This window comes from Molothrus aeneus, chromosome 5, assembly GCF_037042795.1.
Source record: "Molothrus aeneus isolate 106 chromosome 5, BPBGC_Maene_1.0, whole genome shotgun sequence".
NCBI classification, from domain to species: Eukaryota; Metazoa; Chordata; class Aves; order Passeriformes; family Icteridae; genus Molothrus; species Molothrus aeneus.
The window spans coordinates 19,784,266-19,804,406 of NC_089650.1; the positions used below are offsets into that span (position 1 = coordinate 19,784,266).

The 20,141-nt window shown below is 55.4% G+C and overlaps 1 protein-coding gene across 1 annotated transcript; it reads right to left on the minus strand.

Moving 5' to 3' along the window:
- Positions 1 to 1,333: 1,333 nt before the first annotated feature.
- On the minus strand, positions 1,334 to 12,132 carry NPTXR (neuronal pentraxin receptor). The gene is made up of 5 exons (XM_066549903.1): positions 11,364 to 12,132; positions 4,349 to 4,571; positions 3,964 to 4,208; positions 3,468 to 3,647; positions 1,334 to 3,079 (listed from the first exon to the last, which is right to left on the minus strand). The coding sequence occupies exons 1-5, from the start codon at positions 11,934 to 11,936 to the stop codon at positions 2,855 to 2,857; spliced, it is 1,446 nt and encodes a 481-aa protein (XP_066406000.1). The 5' UTR covers positions 11,937 to 12,132; the 3' UTR covers positions 1,334 to 2,854.
- Positions 12,133 to 20,141: the final 8,009 nt, after the last annotated feature.

Genomic DNA, 20,141 nt, shown 5'->3' on the forward strand with positions numbered 1-20,141 from the left:
AGAGAGGAGTTCACCCTGCAGAAGCTCTGCCACTGGGATCCCCTCATTCTCCTGTTCCAGAAGTGACAGATCCACATCCTGGGGACATGCACATGGCTGGGATTAGGATCATGCCAGCATCATTTGGCAGAGATGAGGAGGGCAGCACCGAAGGCCCTGATCAAGCATCTCCTGGTGTCCCCTTTGTTCCTGCTTTTCTGGAGAGGATTTACACACAGTTTCAACGTGGGCTGGGTTTCCGGGCTCCGGAGGAGATGGGTGTTTTGCCAATAGCCTACATCAGCGGCCAGGCTGTTTCCATCCTTGTTCATCCTCTCACGTTTCTCCTGCCTTGGCCAGCAGCCCCAAGACCCCTCTCACAGTGCTTCTGCAGTTTTGATAGCAGGGTGTTTTGGACCAGTTTCCCTCCCCCTTTAAACCTCTTTCTGAGTTTATGATCCCATCAGTGGTTTTTGACATTTCCTCCTCTAGAAAATGTTGTGCTCTTTAATTATGCTGTGTTATTTGGCACACGAGCAGATGGCACCTGTTGAACCCTCTCCTCTTAGTGATGGGTGTGAGCCTCCAGCTCGGCAAAGGCCCTTGAACCAGTGTTCCAGTTGAAGTACATACTTTTTCTTCAAAACCAGCCCTCAGCTTTGTGAAGATGTGCTGAAGGTGAGAGTGCCAGCCTTTCTTTTATGGCATTAAACACCTTCCAGAAGGAGAAGTGGGGGAGAGGGGGCAGCTCTGACTCAGAGAGGAGATCCCACCAGCATGCCAGCAATGGGAAAACTCAGTCCTCTGGCTTTGTGCTCCATTTCCCCCAAATATTGGTGAAGCTGTGCCTTTTGTAGGAGGAGCAGGACCCACTGAGAGGCAAAAGCGCCATGCAGACCTGGTCATGAATTGTTCTACAACAGGAGGTCCAAGAGTCATGCCTGAACCATCTTGTGCCTAGCTAGGTCAGAAACTCATTACTGGTACTTAATTAGATTTACACGCAATATGAGTTCCTTGCTATCATGCTCTGACTTAGAGGCCAGGATTTCTCACTTGTTTCTGCTTCCCTCCATGGAGAGTGTTTCCCTCAGCCCACATGCCCCACCAGCAGCAGCCTGTACCCCATACTGCTCTGCAGTGGGGTAGAGCAAAGGTGGCCAGACCGTGACACCATCTCCTGCCCCTCTGTGGCAACAATACCAAACCCCTGTGCTGATATTCCTGTAATGCCAGCAGTGGGACCAGCCAACTCCCTTCAGTGATGCAACTCTAAGCACCCTGGGGAGGTCACCCCATCTTGGGCTGACCTGTCCCGTCCATCCCCCCAGCAACCTCGCACTCTGCAGGAGGCTGGAACAGAAAACATCACGTTTATTGTTTACGATCAGCTTTACAAAAGAAACGTCCCAACACGGGCACGCGTCAGGGCCCTTTTCACAAACGTGCATTGGAGAAAGCGCGCGAGCGAGCGAGGCAGGGAGGGCGGGAGAGGGGGCAGCTCCTCAGGGTGCACGAAGGTCGCAGTGTTCCCACTTGGCACACGGGCTGCTCCCCATCCCCACCGTGTCATTCCCAGCGGGCTGAGCCACCCCAGCACTGGCACAGACCCTGGGCAGGGGGATGGGGGTGGCAGGGCTGTCCCTTCTGCCAGCTTTGTCTCCCCCAGGGGAGGGGGCAGCTGTCACCCAAAGTGGGACTTGGGGTAGGGGGAACACTGGAAGCTGAACACTGCATTGAGCAACCATGAGAGCCCCGAAATAACCCTCCCACCCCCAGACACACACACACACACACACACACACACACACACACACACACACACACACACACGTGTGCACATACACACACTCACATATCGAGATGTTGGTGACCACACAATGTGGAAACAGTGGATTCTCAGGCACTCCACAGGGAAAACACCAGCCTGCTCTTTCACCCTCCCAGTTTCAAGGCCAGTGGCAGCCCTGTTCCTGGCAAGGAGCAGGTAAAGAAGGGGACTGGGTGGAACCAAGGGCAGTAGCCCAATCCAGTACCAAAAGACAGGGGGATGGATGGCAGGGCTCCTCTGACTGCCACCATCCTCCATCTCTCTTTTTCTTGCTTTTGCTCCCTTCAATGCCAGTGCTGCACTCTTTCCCCCTCGGCCAGCGCTGGGGGAGATGCTTTGCCCCTTTCCCCCCATTCCCTTGGTGGCTGACCCATTTCCCAGCTTGGAGGCAGTGGGGAGTGCTCTCTCCCCTCTGCCTTAAAAGCCTGGCTCCCCTCGGGGAGTCCTGCCCAAACAGGCAGCAGAGGCAGGGAAAGAGGTGCAGGGGGGTAAGTGCTGTGCCACTGATTCTCTGCCATTCTCCTTCAGCTTCCCTGGGGCCACATTTGAAAAACCAGGGCAGCAGGAGAAGGATGGGGTTAGAGGTGAGATCCTGGAATGCAGGCTCATAAAACTGGACAGTGAGGTTGCTAGAAATAAATAAGGAAAGGGGGTGTGTTCAGGTGATGCCTGCACCTTGGCATCCCACTGAGGCTGGACTGCACTCAAAGTGGATGGAGTTCTCCTTCCCACTTCCTGTTAGGTGTGACAAGGTGATGACCCTCACCATACCAGGGACACTTGCAGGTACAGCGAATTCCACCCAAAACAGAAGTGGGGCAAGATGAGACTCAGGAGCCAGCCTGCCAGGAATGAGGACAAGTCACAGCACCAGCACAGGGACAACAGGGAGGCTTCCAGGGGCCCCTCTCCCTCCTGGGACACCAGCACGGGGGGCTCAAGCATTGCCCCAGCAAGGCTTACTGGTCTGGAAGGGGAGAAAGGGGCTCCCTGCTCCAGGGCTGCCAGCAGGCTCCTCGGCGCTGGGGACAGGGCTGGGGCCACTCATGCCTTCCTCCCTTCCTCGCAGGCGGCAAAGCCTGCCTTGCTGGCACCTCCAAAGACCTCCACCGCCTGGTCATCCCACTGGATCACATTCCCTTGGAGGTGGGAGGTGCAGTTAGCCAAGGCCAGGATCTCTGCTGGTGCCAGCATGTGGTCCCACACGCCAAACTGCGCCAGCTCTCCCACGAAGGCCTGTGTGGCATCAAAGCGTCCCCCCAGGGTGTCCTGGGAAAGAGCAGGAGAGGTCATTGGACAGGGATGAAGAGAAGAGGAGGAACATGCATCCAGTGGGAAATGGCAAGGGAGAGAGGGAGAGGTTTGGGGAGAAGCAGAGCAAGGTGCTTGATGGCAAGGAGGAAAGGGGATGGATGCATGGAAGAGATTCAAGAAGACGAGGCAGGGAGGCCAAAGGGATAGGGAGAGGGAAGAGAAGACAATGACGGCACATGGCCAGCCTGGAGGCGGGATGAACCGGCAGGAGAGCCAACTGCCCTGCTGAGCACTCCTGCCCACGCTGCCCCCTCCCCTCACCCCATTTGGGGGCTTTTCCCCCCAGCCAATTCCCACTAGAGCAATGCTAACAGGCAGCTCTTGGTGTTGAACTGGTACCTACCTGCTCCTGACCCAGGATGATGACGCCCTGGGGCCTGATGGAATGCCAGGAGGCCAGGTTCTCACCGGCACCCCGCTGCTCCCCATCCTGGTACGCTGACCACTTGCCGTCCCGGGTGGTCCATGCCACACAAACGTGGTGCCAGGCCTTGTCCTTCAGACTCAGCGGCAGCTGGGCAACCTGTGAGAGAAGAGCGAGATCCTGGTGATCGGTAGGACTGCTGGGGAAGTCCCCTGGCAGAGCAAGCAGTGCACCCCTGTGGTGGTGGTGGCGGCATCCCAAAATCTACAGACATCCAGATGTGCTGCTTCTCCCTCTCAGAACTAACCCCAATGAGCCCTTCTCCCAATCCTCCTGCCTCCCGCCATAAACCTAGGGCCCCTTCCTCCCAGCTCCCCCACACCAGTGCCCTTAAGAATATAATTTCCTAGGGGGACTGAAGCAGGGAAGACGAGGGCAGGGTTTCCTCTCCTGCCCCTCCTGCAACTGGGCTGACCTTGTCATTGATGAGCAGCTCCAGGGGGTTAGAGCCCCACTCCAACAGCACAATCTCGTTGGCTTGGCTCGGGACAGAGTAGGAGAAGGGGGTGCCAATGCCTGCCAGGGCCTTGGACTTCAGCCACATGCAGATGGTGAAGGCGTACAGCTCTGGCAGGCTCTTCTTCACACGAGCATACATGTAGTTGTTCTGCACAGGGATGGTCACCTTGAAGGCATCAGGAGGGCTGTAGCCCAGTGGTCCTACATATCAGGGGTGAGGAGAGGAGGAAGGTCAGCACCTGTAATTGGGATGAAGGTGACCTGTCCTGGGGCTCTCCTGGTGATGTACCTCAGGGTAGGAACCCTGTGCCCCATCTCCTTCCCCGCAGGGCAGGACTCACCATGCTCCAGCTCCGTCACCCGGTTCTGGAGGGAGCTCAGCTCCTTCTCGATGTTGTGCTGCTGCTGGCTACGGTCAGTGCTGGCGGCCTGGCGCTCCTTCTGCAGGGTCAGGATCTTGGAAAGGAGCTGCTCCTCCAGCTGCTCCATCTTGGTGTGGAGGGCATCACGGGCAAGGGCCGGGGCAGTGGGTGCTGAGCCATTGGTGCGGGCTGGCAGCTCCTGCTGCATTTGCGGCAGCCACGACAGAGGGAATGGGAGGGACAAAAGAGAAAATTCAGCACAGTGTCACCATAAGAGTTAAAATAAGGACATGCCCAGCCTGCAGCACTACAGGTAGTGCTGGGATGACAGTCCCATATCCGCACTGGGGTCTTCTCCAAGAGCCTCCAGCTGACTTTGTACCTCCCCTCTTAGAGCCCCCATTGAGCTCATTCCTGCAAAACGAAGCTTGGCTGCTCTTAATGACTTTCTCCTGCTTCAGAGACAGAGCAAGGATGGGATGTTTGGGTCATCCCTTGGCTCTGCTCCTGCAGGCAGCCTCCCATGATGAGGAAATGATGCAGGCAGGACCTTGGAGCTCCTGGCCACTCCTGCTGCTCGTGAGGCTGCTTACCTATAGCCAGCACGTTAACATCACTTAATGGGGCTGTAATCCTCTTAGCCGAGCTCAGCTGGCGTGCGGGGGTGTGTGCACATGTGCCAGGTAGCTCTCCATAAGCCAACCTCTCCCGGTCCACCAGGATGGCAGGGACAAGTGGGACTGGTGCCAGGCTGTCGTGTCTCTGGCCCTCAAGGCATGAGCCGTCACCTGGGGACATCGAGCCTGTCTTGTCCAATCAGGGTTAACGCTCAGACCAAAACTCTTTCCATGGCAAATCCAACACGGCAGATGGTGAAGATGCTCCCAGCTGCTACTGCACTCTGCAAAGACCCCAGATCCCACCTTACTGGGAGACGCCATCCCAGCTGGAAGAAAAGCAGTCCGGAAGGGAGAAAGTGACCCTTCACCATGCTCCTGGAGTTTCTCAGTAAATAGGAGCCCTCTTCTTTCCCCATGCCCTTAGTGCATTAGTGTCTCTGCCGTGGGCTCTGAAAGATGACAACCACCTTCTCTGTGTTGCCAGACTTTCCCAGAGGTGCTGGAGCAGCCATGGAGACCCTTGCCTTGTCTCCTCTGGCACCAAGGGATCTGCATGCCCACTTCAGCCCTGGACATTCACAGGGTGCTGGCAGGACATGGGGGATACCATCCCTGTCGATCTGAACAGCCTCCCTCCTGCCCCAGAGTGGCCTGGGGGAGGTCAGCACTCACCTGTGGTTATGGTTCCCTGTTTTTTCTTACTTCTTATATCCAGCTTCTCCAGGCTGGACAGGATCTGATAATCACACACATAAAGCTGAAGGAGAGGGATGCCTGCCCACCTCACCCCTAATCTTTGCTATCCATCAGGAACAACAGAGGGGAGGGGAAGGCTGGAGGAAAGTCAGGTTTGGCTGGGCAGGATGCAGCCTTGGCGGATGGGAACAGCAGGAGAGGAAAAGTGAGAAGATGGTGTTGGTGTGGGCACAAATGTACCCACTCTGGGCAACAACATGCTCAGGCTACAAACAAAATGGAAGTTATGATGCCCCAAGGTTGGCAAGAGCTGCCAGTAGGGTCTGCCAGGGCAAACCCACAAGTTCTGTGAGGAAAACCAACCTGGAAAAGCAAAACCCAGTACAAAAAGAGAGGTTGTGCAGGGGATATCTGCCAGCCCTGACCAAATGCCAGCTCTCACTGCCAGCTTGCTCCGGGCAGCACTAAGGATGCTCTTGCAGTGAGAACAAAACCTCTCTGGTAAGTGAAAAGTGCCCAGCAAAGAGCATCCTGCCTTTGGTCTTTGCAAAATTGAATGATTAGCTGATGGGAAAGGAGCTTTAACTATTTTGCTGGGGTTTGCTGGTGGTTTTTTTGTGGGGTTTTTGGTGGGGTTGTTTTTGGTGTTTTGGGTTTTTTGTTGTTTTTTTTTTTTTTTTTTTTGCGGGGTGGGTTCTTTAAAGGGGTCTTGGGCACTGCATGAAAGGCAGGGTAGAGACGGGAGGAGGGAAGGGAAGTACAAAGTTTAATTCTCATCCTCGTGGCAGGGATAGTTCCCACCTGAGCTGTCAGCATTTGTACCCAAGCTGAGCTGGCTGCATGGGCAGGAGGCAGCACAGGTGGGATGGGGCTGCCTTTGCCTCTATGGCCACATCCCGTGGGCTCCAGGAGCTTTTCTTGTCCTTTCAGGCTGCCTGGCTAGAGCGGGGGCTGGCACGCTCCTGTCTGCCGCACGCTTTGATTGCTCGAGCTGCGGGTTTGGAGCCTACGTCCCTGCTTTCATGCATGGCTCCATCTGTTAATGATGAAAAAAGAAAAAGCTGGGAGATTTTGTCACTCTCACTAGCCCCCGATAGCCTGCCCTACATTATTCAGTAGTGACTGAGTACTTTTTTTTACCTCCCTCTTCCTCCAGCTTTTCTTCCTGCTGCTATTTTCTTCCCTCTGTAACTTTTCTCCCTATGGCTTTTTCATTTCTCTGGCTTTGGAGCATTTCTTCCTGTTGCTCCTCTCCATGCTCACACTCCGTGTCTTTCCCTTTTTGCTCACTTTCTTCCCCCCTCCTGAGTTTTTCCCCATCCAGCCCTCTTTCCAGCTCTTGCTGGTCCTTCCCAGTTGGCAGCCAGGGTACCACAGCCGGAGCCACATGGCCGACTGAACCATTGCTGCCCCATGTTCCTTCTGGAAAGGGATTATAGCCTGCACCCTCATCTGGCAGGGTTTCAGGGCCATCCCAGCAAACACCATCCATATCCCTGCAGACAGATGATGGCTGGACAGGAGCCTGGACTCCCCATTCTACCCCGTGCAGCTGAGTAGTGCTGGGTGATCCCCCCGATGCCAGGCTGGGCTGCATCCCTGAGCCATGATCCTCATCTCCGAGCTGCTGCTCGAGCATCTTTCTCACAAGGCAAATTATTTGCAAAATTATTAATGGTTGATGTGCAGCTGTTTACTGGTGACCTTTGGGGAGGGGAAGGGGGGGAAGCGCCTTCTCCTGGCTGTTCAGCAGGCACCCGGCTTCCCATCTGCCGCCGCACAGGCAGCAGGGGAGTGGGCAGTGCCTGTGGGGGAGGCTCCTTCCATGCTTTTTGGCCACCAGAACCGGCAAAAAAGATTGAAAGATGCCAGGTAATATTAATCACGTTAAATGTCAGCGGCTGGCAGGGGGTGGGGAGGGGGAGGTGGGGGCAGGGGGCTGCGGCAGCCACGCCGGCGTGCGCTCTCTGGGGCTGCAGCCCTCCGCCAGCAAGCGCACTTTGATTTACATAAGGAGATCAGAGCCTCATTTACTAATGCACCGGCAAAACTGGGCGCCGCTGCTCCCCCTCGGCCCCCAGCACACCAGTGCCCACCTTGGCTGCTGGGACAGGGCAGGCAGGAGCACAGGAGGATGCCTGCTGGACAGAGCCCTGGCACATCCCAGGGATCAGGATGCACACACACAGCAGACCCATTCCGCTCCTTGGACCCATGAATCCTTACAGGCTGCACAAAACTCCTCAGCAGCTGCTACCTTGGGACACTCCCTGCTGCAGGACAGCACACCTGCTGCACCAGGGCTTTTTGGACACTGCCACCTCTTTGGACCCAGGCAGGACCTTGGGGATCATTAAACTCCAAAAGGGACTGCATGGAGTAGAAGAAAAACAGGGATGCATCAGCCTTTCCCTCTTCCTCACAAGAGAAGGGCTCACTGTTGATCCTGTCTCCCTAAAATCTCGCTCGGAGGAGGGAGGCTGGGACTGCACAATTTGGGTGCTTACATCCCTGCACTGCTGGAGATTGAGACAAGAGGGAAGCAGCTTGGTCACTACCATTCCCATTCCCTTACCCGAGGGTTTCCTGCCAGCAGCCAGGTCCCCAGCTGCAATGGCACAGCCAGGAACCAGCTGAGGAGCAAACAGGCTGTTGCAATTCCACCAGGTCCCCACGGAGCCCATCAGGCCATCCCCTCTCCCCTGCAAGGGATGATGGGGAAAAGGGGGGCATCTGCATCTCGGCACAGCCCAGGCAGCCAAGGTGATTCTCTCCCCGATCCCTTTCCATTTGCAGCAATAAGTAAAAGCATGGAGAAGGAGCACCTGGGTCCCTCAGCTCTGTGTTCCAAGATGCAACAGAGTGTACAGACATGAGCATGTGCTGAGCCAAAGGAGGGGAACCCTCATAAACAGGATGAAAAAGCCTAACTAGGCTGCTGTGCATGAGGAAAGGATGATCAGTGCCGGGGTGGTGTTAGGAAGAGGTGCGGGAAGATGTGTGAATGCTGTGCTGATGCTAGCCCAGCCCCACAGAAATGGCAGGGGACAAAGAACGAGACAGTGGAGGCCCTCCCTGCATCCTGGGAAATCCTTCTGCCATGCTGACAAAATTAAGGAACAAATGCCTTAATAGGTTTTTCAGTGCATGAATAAATCTTGTTATGCCTTACAGAAAGGGCTGAGAGTGCCCAGATTAGATCAGCAATCTTCCACCAGCCCCCTCCTTGCAGTCCCAGCTCTGAAGCATCCAGCAGTAATCCCTGCTGGCAAACCTGCCTGGAGACTCCCTGGGACGCAGCCTTCCCAGAGCGGCTCATGGCATTTTGTGTCATCTCTCTTCTGAGACTAAGCCACCACAGACTTGGCAGCATTTCCTCTCCTTCCCAATGGGTTTTGCAGTCTTCAGCACATGGGGGCCACCCCAGGACTGTCCCCATCCAGGTCACCTTTTGGGACAGTCATTGCCATCATCCAGGACAGCTGTGGAGGCTGAGAGTGCCTCCCATGCCACGGGTATCCCAGGAAGGCTCCCAGGGCTGACAGCCAAAGCCATGTGGGACAGAAGATGCAGGTGCTCCACCAGGAAGTTTTAGCTGTCTGCTCCTGGGGTGGGAGGCCATTTTGAGAGGGATGCCACAGGCAACTGTCCCTGGATAGCTGAGGTGTTACCACAAGGCTCAGCTGGCTGGGCTGCAGCCCTCACAGGGGTGTGGTGCCCACTGGTAACACTTTTCACCAGGACAAAGACCAGCCCACCTGTAACACGCTGCTCTTTTTCCTCACCTGGTAGGGCTCACTAAGCCTCAGGATGCTGTGTCTCCCCTGCAGAGTGTACCTGGGACCATCAGGACCCTGGCAGCACAAACCCGAACAGTTTTGGTCCTGTGCCACTTGGCTTCCTCATCACTGTGTGCCTGAGCCTCGTCCCAGCACCGCTTCAGGCTCCCTGGGCACATGTGACAGCTTGCTCCAACCCTGGTGAGCTTCACCCTCCCCCTCCTCCACCCCAAACCTCCCACCACCCTCAGAAACCCCGGGAGAGGGGCCAGGGCAGCTCATGGGTGATGCTGCCCCACAGAGGAGAGGGAGAGCATGGCTCTATGGCCTGATGCTCCCCAAGGTCCAAACTGATGTGCTGGGCACCATCCCACCGTGCATCGTCTGGGATATGTGTGCAGAGACCTATTTCCCCAATTTATCATTGCGTGAGCATACCTGCTGTGTTATTCCATTGATGGAAAATCATTTGATTAGGGCTTAGGGGTTTTTTGTGGGGTCTGTCCCTCCCTTTGGCTGCATTTTGCCCTGGGCAACATGTCAGACAGGCTGCACATCCCACCCTCCCTGCATGTGCCTGGCGTGCCTCTGTGTTTCTTCTTGTGCCTGTGTGTGCATTACCCTGGCAGCACACAGGTGCTTCCTCTCTGGTCTTCCAGCTCTTTTCCTTCTTGTGTTTGTGTGTTTATTTGCCTTTCTCTGTCTTTTTATTCCTGTTCATATCTCCATTGCTTACAATAACCCTCTCTCCCAGTCTCATTTCTCAGCCAGTGACCTTAGTGGCTCTGAATTTCCCATTTCCATTGCCTGTTGTTGTGCCCACATGTCTGTAGTGAGGGGGCCAGAGGGGCAAGGAGAAAGTGGTTGTCTGAGGAGAGGGACCCCAAAGAGTGCTGGATGGCCCCCCTCCCAGCTGCACACTCCAGGGAAGAGTGGAGAGGGCAACAGGAAACTGAACAGGAAGATGAGAAGGTTGAGGACTTGCAGGAGGCTCCTTGCAGGTGGCTCTGACACCTGACAGACCTCAGGGAATAACTCCTACCTGGAGCAATTCCTACAGGGAAAACAGACATCTCTCCTCTTGCAGCTCTCACGTGCCACAGCCATATCCTGCAAAGTCTGCCAAGTTCCGTGGGACTGCTGAGTCCAAATCAGCCCAAATAAATCAACACTCACATGCACTCTGTGATGTGCCCCATGACAGGCATCATGGCAGAGCCTCTGGTGCCACTGGATTGTGGCTGGGCCAGGGCTGAGCCTGCCAGGCACATGCTGCACAGCTGCTACAGAATGGGGACCAGGGGTCTGATCCCAAGTGCCAACAGCCCAATGCCACAGGAATGGGCACAGTGAAGGACTCCAGCTGTGCCCCTCTCTCTCCAGCTCCTAAGGACCATGTGGGAAAGGGTGCCAGGCTCATGGTGGGGGGCACTGCACTTTGCTTTGTGAGATGTCCCATTCATAACCATGATGGCATCAGATGGGATTTACCTTTTTGCTAAAGGGCAGAGTCTGGCTGCCAGAGCTGCCAACCTGCTCTGGAGGAGTCCTTAACAGGTGCTATGGGGCAAGCAAGGGGCAAGCAAGGTGTCCTACCTGGGTGCAGACTGTGGGGAAACTGGGGCAGCCCTGGTGCTTTGGGACAACCCTGCATGGAAAGGAGAGAGGAGGGCTCAAGCTGAGTCCCTTGCCCCTGGGCAGAGATCTCAGGAAAGAGGGAGGCAGGGACAACCTTCCTGAAGTCTCACGAAGGGGACGAGCTAGTTCGCGGTGCATGTGGCTGCAGGCCTGGGGAACGGCACGTGTGGGAGCATCTTTCCCTGGGAGCATCCCCCCAGACCCCCAGGAGCATCATCCCCTGCGAGCATCCCGCCCAGTCCCCAGGAGCATCCCTCGCACCTCTATCCGGTCGATTCGGTCCTGGAGGGTGCGGACAGCCTCCTCCAGCTCCCGCACGGCGGGCGGCTCGTCGGGAGGGTGGCCCATGGTGCCGGGGCGCGGGGCGGCGCGGAGCCCGGCGGCGGCGGGGGGAGCGGCACCCGGGGGGCTCCGCAGGCCGCCCTCGCAGCGGCTGAGCTTGCCCGTGAGCTCCCGGATGGTCTCCTGGTCCATGCGGATCCGCTCCTTCTGCTCCAGCGCCGTGCGGCGCAGCTGGGCCGCCGCGCTCCGCAGCGCCAGCAGCTCCTCGGGGCCGGCGGCGCTGCCGGCGGAGGTGCCGGTGCCGGTGGCCGGGCACTCGGTGCTCAGCGGGGTGCAGACGAAGCGGCTGAAGAGCGGCGGCCCCCCCGGCAGGCGCGGCCCGGCGCTGGCCAGCGCCTCGGCGGGGCCGTGCAGCGCTCCCAGCCCCTTGTCGGCGGCGGGCAGGAGGGCGGCGGCGGCCGAGTCATTGTCGGCGGCGGCGGCGGGCGCGGCGGTGCCGGCCGGGTGGACGCTGGCGATGATGCAGATGATGGCCCCGAGGAAAGCCAGCATGCCCGCCGCCAGCAGCACCGCCAGAAACTTCAGGGTGGCAGCGGCGTGGGGGGCCCGAGCCCGCGGACGGCGAGAAAACAAAGCGGGCGGGGATGGAGAGGGGGACGGACGGCCGGAGGGATGGACGGGCAGCCCGGAGGGAGCTGGCGGGGAAGGACGGTACCGGCAGCAGCACCGGCGCCGGGGCCCCGCCGCGCCGCGCCGCGCTTATATGTGCCGGGCGGCGCCGCCCGCACCGCACCGCGCCGCCCCCGCCGCCGCCCCCGGCCCGGCCCCGGCCGTGCCCCCGGCCGTGCCCCTCTTAGTGATCCCCCCCTTCCCGCTGAGCACCCTCCCCGGGCTGCAAGGGCGACGGTCCGAGCGCAGGGAAGCGAGCGGCTGAGGGAACGGGAAGGGCAGGGAGGGCGCCCCGGGGGCACCCGGGGACGGGGCCAGCCCTGCCGCGGGCTCGCTGAAGTCAGCCCGGAGGGAGCCTCTGGTGAGAGGATGCTGCTCCGGCACAGCCCAAGGGATGATTTTTGCCCTGTGAGATGCCTAGGCTGGCAGTAAAGAGCCGCTTGATACCCCGAGGGTGAGAGCCTCGTAATCACTCATTCCCTGTGGTGGTCTTTCGGGTCTTTTCCTCCTTTCTCCTAAAAATTAAACTACAAACTTCCTAGCTGTCTTGCTCTCCCACCTCAGACAGGACTATTGCAGAGAGCTGCCGTGGGCTGCCTCACCCTCTGCCCCACACGCCCCTGTTATCCATTTGGGAAACAAAGACACACGTTTAATCTTCCCCCACCATCACTCTAGTCTGCACTGCTCATGAACGAGCTGTTCCAGACAACCACTTTCTCCTTGCTCCAACAGCAGCTGTGCTGTGCCCTCTCCTGCTCCCAGGCACACTGGGGCCTTGGTGACACAGCCCTGCCCAGAAAAGAGGAGCAGAAGAGGGAAAACAAACAAAATCAATTTCAAGCTCTACTCAGTAATGGCAGGAAATCCTTCCTAGCAGGCAGGGAAGCAGGAGCATGTGTGTTTAAAACAGCTCCAGTGCTGGGTATGAAACAACGGTAAAGATTACCTCTTCTTTTCCCCCAGACATATTTGAGGGGATAGCAAGGGAGCCAGAGCTACAAGACTCCTCAAATTTGGCTGTTGACAGCGTACAGTCACCCTCTCTCCCCACAGAGAGCATTGTACCCCAGCCCCCCAAAATCATCACCCTGGAGCCAACAAGAGACCTGCCTGACTTGTGGTGCTGCAAGGCTGTGGGGAGGAGGAGAGGAAGACAGATGGGGAGGTTCAAGGAAGAGTAGAGATGAAGGGAATGCTGAGGAGGAAAAGTGGAGCTGGACATGGAGCAGTCTGGGCAGGGGGATGTGAAGGAAGCCCAAGAAACAGCATCTGGCCCTGGTGGCGAGACCGGTGAGCGCTGTGGGATGGTGAGTGCTCAGTGTGATGGGACAAGTGGGCACTGGTGCAGGATGCAAAGGAAACAGAAGCCTGCACCCTATGACACAAGTGGAGGCTCCCACCCTCCAACCTGTCCCTTGCTAATAATAGTGGCAGAGCTTTGCACCCTGCTCTGTCACCCCCTGCTTGCTGCATGCCCACCCTGGCAGTGCCCAGGCAGGAGTGGGACTGAAAGGAACCCATCTGAGAGCTGCACCAGGCCACCCTACCCACAGTGCAGGTGCAGTGTGAGAGCTGCACCAGGCCACCCCACCCCACAGTGTGCAGATCGGGGTGGGAGGGGTATTCTTCATCTACTACCCTGCGGGGAAAAGTGCCATAGGCTTCTACATAGCTTCTTGCCAGGGGAAGTGATGCTTTCTTTGCACTGTCCAGATTTTATTAGCAAAGGTTGCAGGATCATGGTGACAAGGTTTGTGCCTCTGGCTGATGCTGCTCTGGCAGTGAGGGGAAGGGTGAGCCCCTCTGCACCAGCCTGGCCCCACTCACGCAGACTGGGATGGGGAAGAGTTGGGTATCGCAGCAGGGCAGGGCTCACCTCTCCCACGGTCCAGACCTGTCCCTCAGCAGGCACCACAACTTCTTCCCAGAGACAAAGAGGTGACAAAAATAGATTTTCACAGGGAGTGATGACTCAGACCGGTGAGTGGCCAGAGCAGCCTCCCTGTCCCATGAATAACAATTCAGAGATGCTCGGTGGGCAGCCGGCCCTCACAAGGATGGTGCGTGACAGGGTGGGGAAGGCAACGTGGGGCTCTTTTGGTTCCTGTTTTGAGCAGGATTGGTGACAGAAGCTGGATTTAACAAGAGCTCATGGATTCAGCCCAGAGGGACACTGGGAGAGAGCAATTAAGGGATTTTCTTCCATTAAATTAACACCAAAATGGTGTCTGGGACTAGCAGCTGTCCCCAAGGGGTGGCTGCAGACAGGGTCAAGGCAGGACAAGGGGTCACCCTGCTGTGCCCCCTGGGTGAGAGGGACGTTTGGGAATGGACTGCTGACTTAAGGGGAAGGAAGGATACCTGCTGCTCCAAGGCTGCCCTGCATCCAATCTTCCCCACAGGAACCAGGCAGCTCCATCCTGGCCAGCATGAAACCCTGGCCCATTCATGATGCTGAGGCCAGCAGGGTGGTGGGGTGAGGGAAGGGGGGAAACCATTTCTCAGGGGAGTGTAAGCTGATGCCTCTGAGGTGGGGGATTCCCTCCTCCCATAGTCATCACCCAGTACAGGAACATCCCCAGGGCCACCCTAAGGAGACCAAAGGGCTCCTCTGCCACTCACTCCATGGACTTGGCTCCACCATCTCCTTAGATCAGGAGCCTTCAGACCCTGGGGATCTGCAGGTTCCCAGATCTACACAGCATGGAAATCCTGGCTTCTTTATTTCCAGGTTTCTCAGCCCTGCAGATGTGACTTGCATCACCTTGCCCCGGTTACTGGGTCTGCCTACACGAGGGCACTGCTGCAGGACCTCATTGGGTTTGTTCAGTCAGGCTGGGGTCTGTCTCTCCAGCCTTCCTCCTGGTCCAGAAAGCATTGGGTGAGAGTTGGCTTCATTTGGTGCCCTCAAATTCAACAAAAAGCCCATCGGGTTCTGGGCAGAACCAGGGAGCAAGGGAGGAGGGAGTGCTGGCTTTGTGAGTGTTTTCTGCAGAAGAGGCAAGGTGAGCCTGGTGCCATGACATGAATGACACCTGGAGTGTGCTTGGCTTGGGTGGGCAGCATTCCCTGCTGCCAGCCATGCCACCACTGGAGCAGGCCCTGCTGTGGCTTCCCAAAACTCAGACACTGCAGAAATATCTCAAGGCAGCAACTCTGTCCAAGGAACACCCAGCTCAGCCCAATCTCCCCTCGGGGTGAGACTTCAGCACAGGCTCCTGAAGGGCAGTCCTGAGGGTGTTTTGGTTGGAGCTGTGCCCAGACACTGCCCTTTCCCAGCACCCAGAAGTGCTGCCTTCCTGCCTGCCCTCTCTGTCCAAAAGCAACTGGCTTGTCCCACCACATCTCCCACCACCAGCACTTCCCACTGAGTTCAGCTGAGCCTTTTTATGCAGCTGCTCTGGGCTGGAGAGTGATGGAGTGAATCTGGGGCTTCAATTACATACAGGGAGATTTTTCACCCTATTTCTTAGATCAGCTTGTGAGAAAGTACACTTAAGCATGTGTTCTGGATTTGGGAAGCCTAAAGCATTTTTCAGCCACCAAGTGCTAGGTTGTACCCTGATCTAAATTCATTATTAAAAGGATATGGGAGACCCATGGGAGACTCCAAAGCACTTGGGTAGAGGGTGTTCAGGTTCCACTTGCTACAGCTTGGCCTTCCCAAATGTTCCCTCTTCCCTTAACATTCCAGAATACTCCTTTGTCTTTTTTCAGAGCTTCTCTGTCCAGAAAGGTCCAAAGCCCAAAGCAGGGCTGATCCATGGTGCCCAAGAAGGGTGCAGGTGCTTGGGTTTGACTGCAGAGCTGATGTGTGCTGGCTCAGGGCAGCCATTTCCATAGCCCTCCCTCCAAGCTCCACAAGGCAGAGCCCACCCAAGGAAAACAACAACAGGTTTTGGAATGTAACAATTTATTGGGGTTAATTTTTTGTTTTAATTTTTAACTCCCCATTTCTGGCATTGATACAATATTCAAGAGCAGCAGAAAGAACAAAATGTACAAGAATACAAGAGTAATTAGCACAACCCCCACCCCCAAACCTGGAGCAAACCAGTTTCTTGTAGGAAGCACCAAGGGAAGGAGTGATTCAATCACCCTTCCAGTGGCTCTGCCTCCCACCCATCCACTCTAGACAGAGTTTAGCCAGCTGGGAACTGGATTAAAAAACAAAACAAAACTGAACAAACACTATATTTAAAATGAAAATTGCAAGACAAAAAAATAATATATAGATATACAATTCATCCGTGCACAATCCTTAAATGCTTTTTTTTCAAAATAAAAAAAAAATTACAAGATACATATTTAGGTTTATTTTAAATTAAAAAAAATTACCACCTTCACTCTGTATGCCAAGTGAGGGGAAATGAAGAGACAGATGGGTTGCACCAGAACTATCAGCACTTGGAGTTAGGGCTGACCTTCTCCAAGAGGAAGGAAGGGCTCTGATGCTGCCAAAGCTCAAGCACAGGCAGAATCTGAAGCACCCAAGTACCACAGAACGCAGTGGGGTCATTCGCCTGCTCCAAGTTCAGTGTTTGCAGGAATCTGCAGCATTTGAGCCTAAGCTTGGCACAGGGGAAGGTGAAAGGAAGGAACAGATGAAGCAGGCCCCTGTCCTCCACCACCAGCAGACAACTTTCTATGCAAAAATAAAACAAATGGGGGAAAAAAATCCCAAAGCAGAGAGTCTCCTCTATTCTTAGGGAGTGTACAAGGCTTAATGGCACAAGGGAGAAGAGGAAAGAGGACAGCACACACTGAGTTGATTTGCTTGGGGGAGGTGCAGGCATGACAACTCTTTTCTAAAAAAAGTCATCACAACGATTAATTTTTTTGTTCCATTTGAGAACTTGACCTAAGATTCTGCCCCCGCTTTGCAGCTGGGGGCTGGAAGCAGCAGGCTCCCTCCAGGGCAGCTGAAGAGCCACCTACCTGTGCAAGAGCACCTACCTGCTGCTCTGCCCAGAGGAAAACCCTCAGTCCCCCTAGAGAGCAGGGGCCAGCTGGGGGGCTGCTTGGGAGCATGGGAAAGCCCCATTAGTCCTACGAGGCCCTGAAGCCCCACGAAGTGCTTTGACCCACCCAGCCGTGTTCTGGAGGTTTGATGTGAGCTCCAAGTGCTCAGCTGAACAAGGAATGAAGTAAAGAACCAGGGCCCTGCAATGGGAATGAACACTTTGCCTGCATGTCCCACCATGCTCCTCTCCTCCCAGCAGACACATTTTCTGAACCATTGCAGAAGCTGGCACCTCTCTGACTGCACCTTGCTGCAGTTCTGTCACCTGACTTTTCCCTGTGGCCCAGCATGCTGCTGGCTGCCCACTTCCCAGCTCCACCCAGCCCCGTGGCACAGAGGGCATCCCACTCCTCCATCCCAGGGCCATCTGCCAGTGCCTGGAGGGTGTGGGCTCAAAGCACAGAGCTCAGCTGGAGTGGAAGGACCCTCCCTCCAAGGACTGTGCTTTTGGATGGCCCTGGAGTCATTGTTTCCCACCACACAGAAGCTGCAATGGACAGAAGAGCTGCCAGAGGCAGCCAACCACCACAGGACTCTATCTCCCTTCACTTCTGGAGGGAGAAATTTACAGAAGGGAAGAAAGAACTCAGGGCCCTGCTGCATCCTTATAGGTGAGGCAGGTGGGGACACAGGGCACCTCAGAATCACCACACAACACAGGAGAAGCTCCTGGTGCCAAGACTGACCCTGCTCAGAAAAGGGTGCAAATACCTTCAACCACATCCATCTGACACAGGGCAATGGCAAAATGTGAGAGGAGCAGAGGATGGAAAGGCAAAGGTGAGGATGGAGACAGACTCCAACATCTGCCATCTACACTGCCAAAAAGAAACCATACACATTGCACTCTGGGGAAGGATCTCAAAAATAGAAGACACTTATTTTCTCAACCTCAGAGCACTGGTGAAATGAAGATACTTCCTGGAATTAGCTGGGGAAGGAAGCACAGACAGGGAGCAGGGGATTTCTGAAGCAACACTGAGCACTCCATCTCTGTGCAAACACCTCGAGAGCTGGGCTGCCAGCACCCTCAGCAGGATGGTCCCCTCCACCCCCACCCCCTTTGCATGAGGAAGACAGAGGCACAGGGCAGTGACACAGCTGGCAAGCCAAGAAGGAACAGAACTAGGAGGCACCAAATCCCCAACCCCAAATTAACCCTCTACAGCAGATCACCTTCAGAGCGGAGATCAGGGAGGCTGCGCATGGGGTGGTGGGTGAGATGGGGAGAAAGGGGGAAGGAGGCTTTTTATATTCATATATTTATATATAAGAAGTAAATAAGATCCCAGCTCTTGCATGATTATTGGGCAATTGAAAAATGCAGCAAAAGCAAGCGACATTGGAGTAAAAGGATGTGCCAGGCAAGGAGGAAAAAGTCTTGTCAGAAGGTGGGGAAGGAAGCAAAAGGGAAAATAAGCACTTAGCCAAACACACACTCCAGGTTTGTTACAGCTCCCTGGGAAGAAGGACCTGCTCCTGAGCAGCCCCACTAATGCCATGGCCTGGGGTGGGCAGAAGTATGGGGAACTCAGGACACCATCCTTCAAGCATGGCAACCTCTTTCTGCCAGGGAATCCCCAGGGAAGTGGTAATCTCCAAACACTGGGAGCTGCTGAAGCCTCCTCTACAAAGAGGGGCTGGAGAAGGGAGTGATATCCCTAGGAAGACTCAGCTCAGAGACAGCTCCTACCTGGTAAAAAGCATTATTGTGGTTTTGATTTTTTTTTTTTTCCTTGATTTCTTTATTTCACAAAATCTCCCTGGGAACTTCAGTAAGGGGAGACACAGAGAAATGCTCCCATTCTCTTTTGAAAACAGAATTTAAGCAGTGGCTCACCACAGCTGGGCCTGCTCACCACACTAATTCTGTTTTTCATCCCCAAAGGAGCTTGTATCTCATTAGCTTCATGCCCCTCCAGTCCCGTGCTGCTCATTGAGAGGAGAGCCTGAGACAGGAGGTTTCTGTTCCAAGTTGAAAGCCAAGGGAAGCACCGACAGTTTGATGGGCAGACAGAGAAGTTCCCAAGTGCAGCCCAGGCTATGGGAAGCATCGAGACATCAGTCATCTGCCACTGCAAAGCCACTGCAAAGGGCACCAGAGAAGTCCAGACAAGAAAAGCCATTCAAGCGTCCCTGCCTACCATCTTCTGTTCAGACACCAACGCCTGGTGGTTTCCCTCTTCCCTGCAGTCACTCCCACGTGCCAGATGAACACCAGGGACATCTTGGACAGGGAAACCAGAGCTTCCAGCACACAAGAGCTGCCTGCTCGCTCTGAAGGAACATTCAGGCAACTCTTCCCCAGCACCCCAAAGGAAGCTGGAGAAGAAGGCTGCCCTACTTGAGCAGTCCTGTCAGAGATTTCCTCTCCCCTCTCCACTCTAAAAACTTCCAGCATTTGCTGGCCTCGAGAAGAGGGTGTACTTCCCTCAGCAACACAATCAGAGCACACAAGGCAGTGCTCTCATCTGCCTCTAGAGATCTGGCCACTGTCGGAGAAGGGGTGCTGGAATACACAACAATGGGATTCAGTTTTCTGTCCTGATGTGGTGAATTCTATACAGAAAAATGTCACCCCCCACACAGTATTCGAAGGGGTTTAAGAAACCTTACAGAGGAGAGGCATATCTGCTTCCCAGGAAATAAGCCCACCATGATTAATTCTGTTTGGATATAGGGGATGGAAAAGAGACAGCAACTTGGCAGGAAAGGTACATGCCAACCCAAAACGTTAGTGGCTTGCTGTGCATGCAAAGTAAGTCAACTGTTTCCATGTTGATGGCCTGATCCACGTTCTGTCAGAACGTGACCGGCCATCTCTGAGGGCTGCTCAGCCAGAAAACCACTTGGAGACTCCACCTTAGCTCACAGGAAAGGTATGGGAGGGAAGGGAACTCACTCCAACACTTGGCAGGCAAGGACGGGAAAGGTTTGTAGACAGGGTTCCTCCAACATGCAACTTGCCTTTCAGCTCAGAGATCGCTGCTTAGTCCTAGAATGCCTTTCCCTCCAGTTCAAGCAAGCCAAACACCATCCCAGACACACATGCTTTGATACTA

Bases quoted from the DNA above. Each gene is read 5' to 3' on its own strand.
- NPTXR (XM_066549903.1), bottom strand. From the start codon at position 11,936: ATGCTGGCTTTCCTCGGGGCCATCATCTGCATCATCGCCAGCGTCCAC. The intron at 4,572-11,363 runs GTGCGAGGGATG...CCGCAAATGCAG, and splicing joins ACCGAATCGACCGGATAGAG to CAGGAGCTGCCAGCCCGCAC. The intron at 4,209-4,348 runs GTGAGTCCTGCC...CCTGATATGTAG, and splicing joins GGTGACGGAGCTGGAGCATG to GACCACTGGGCTACAGCCCT.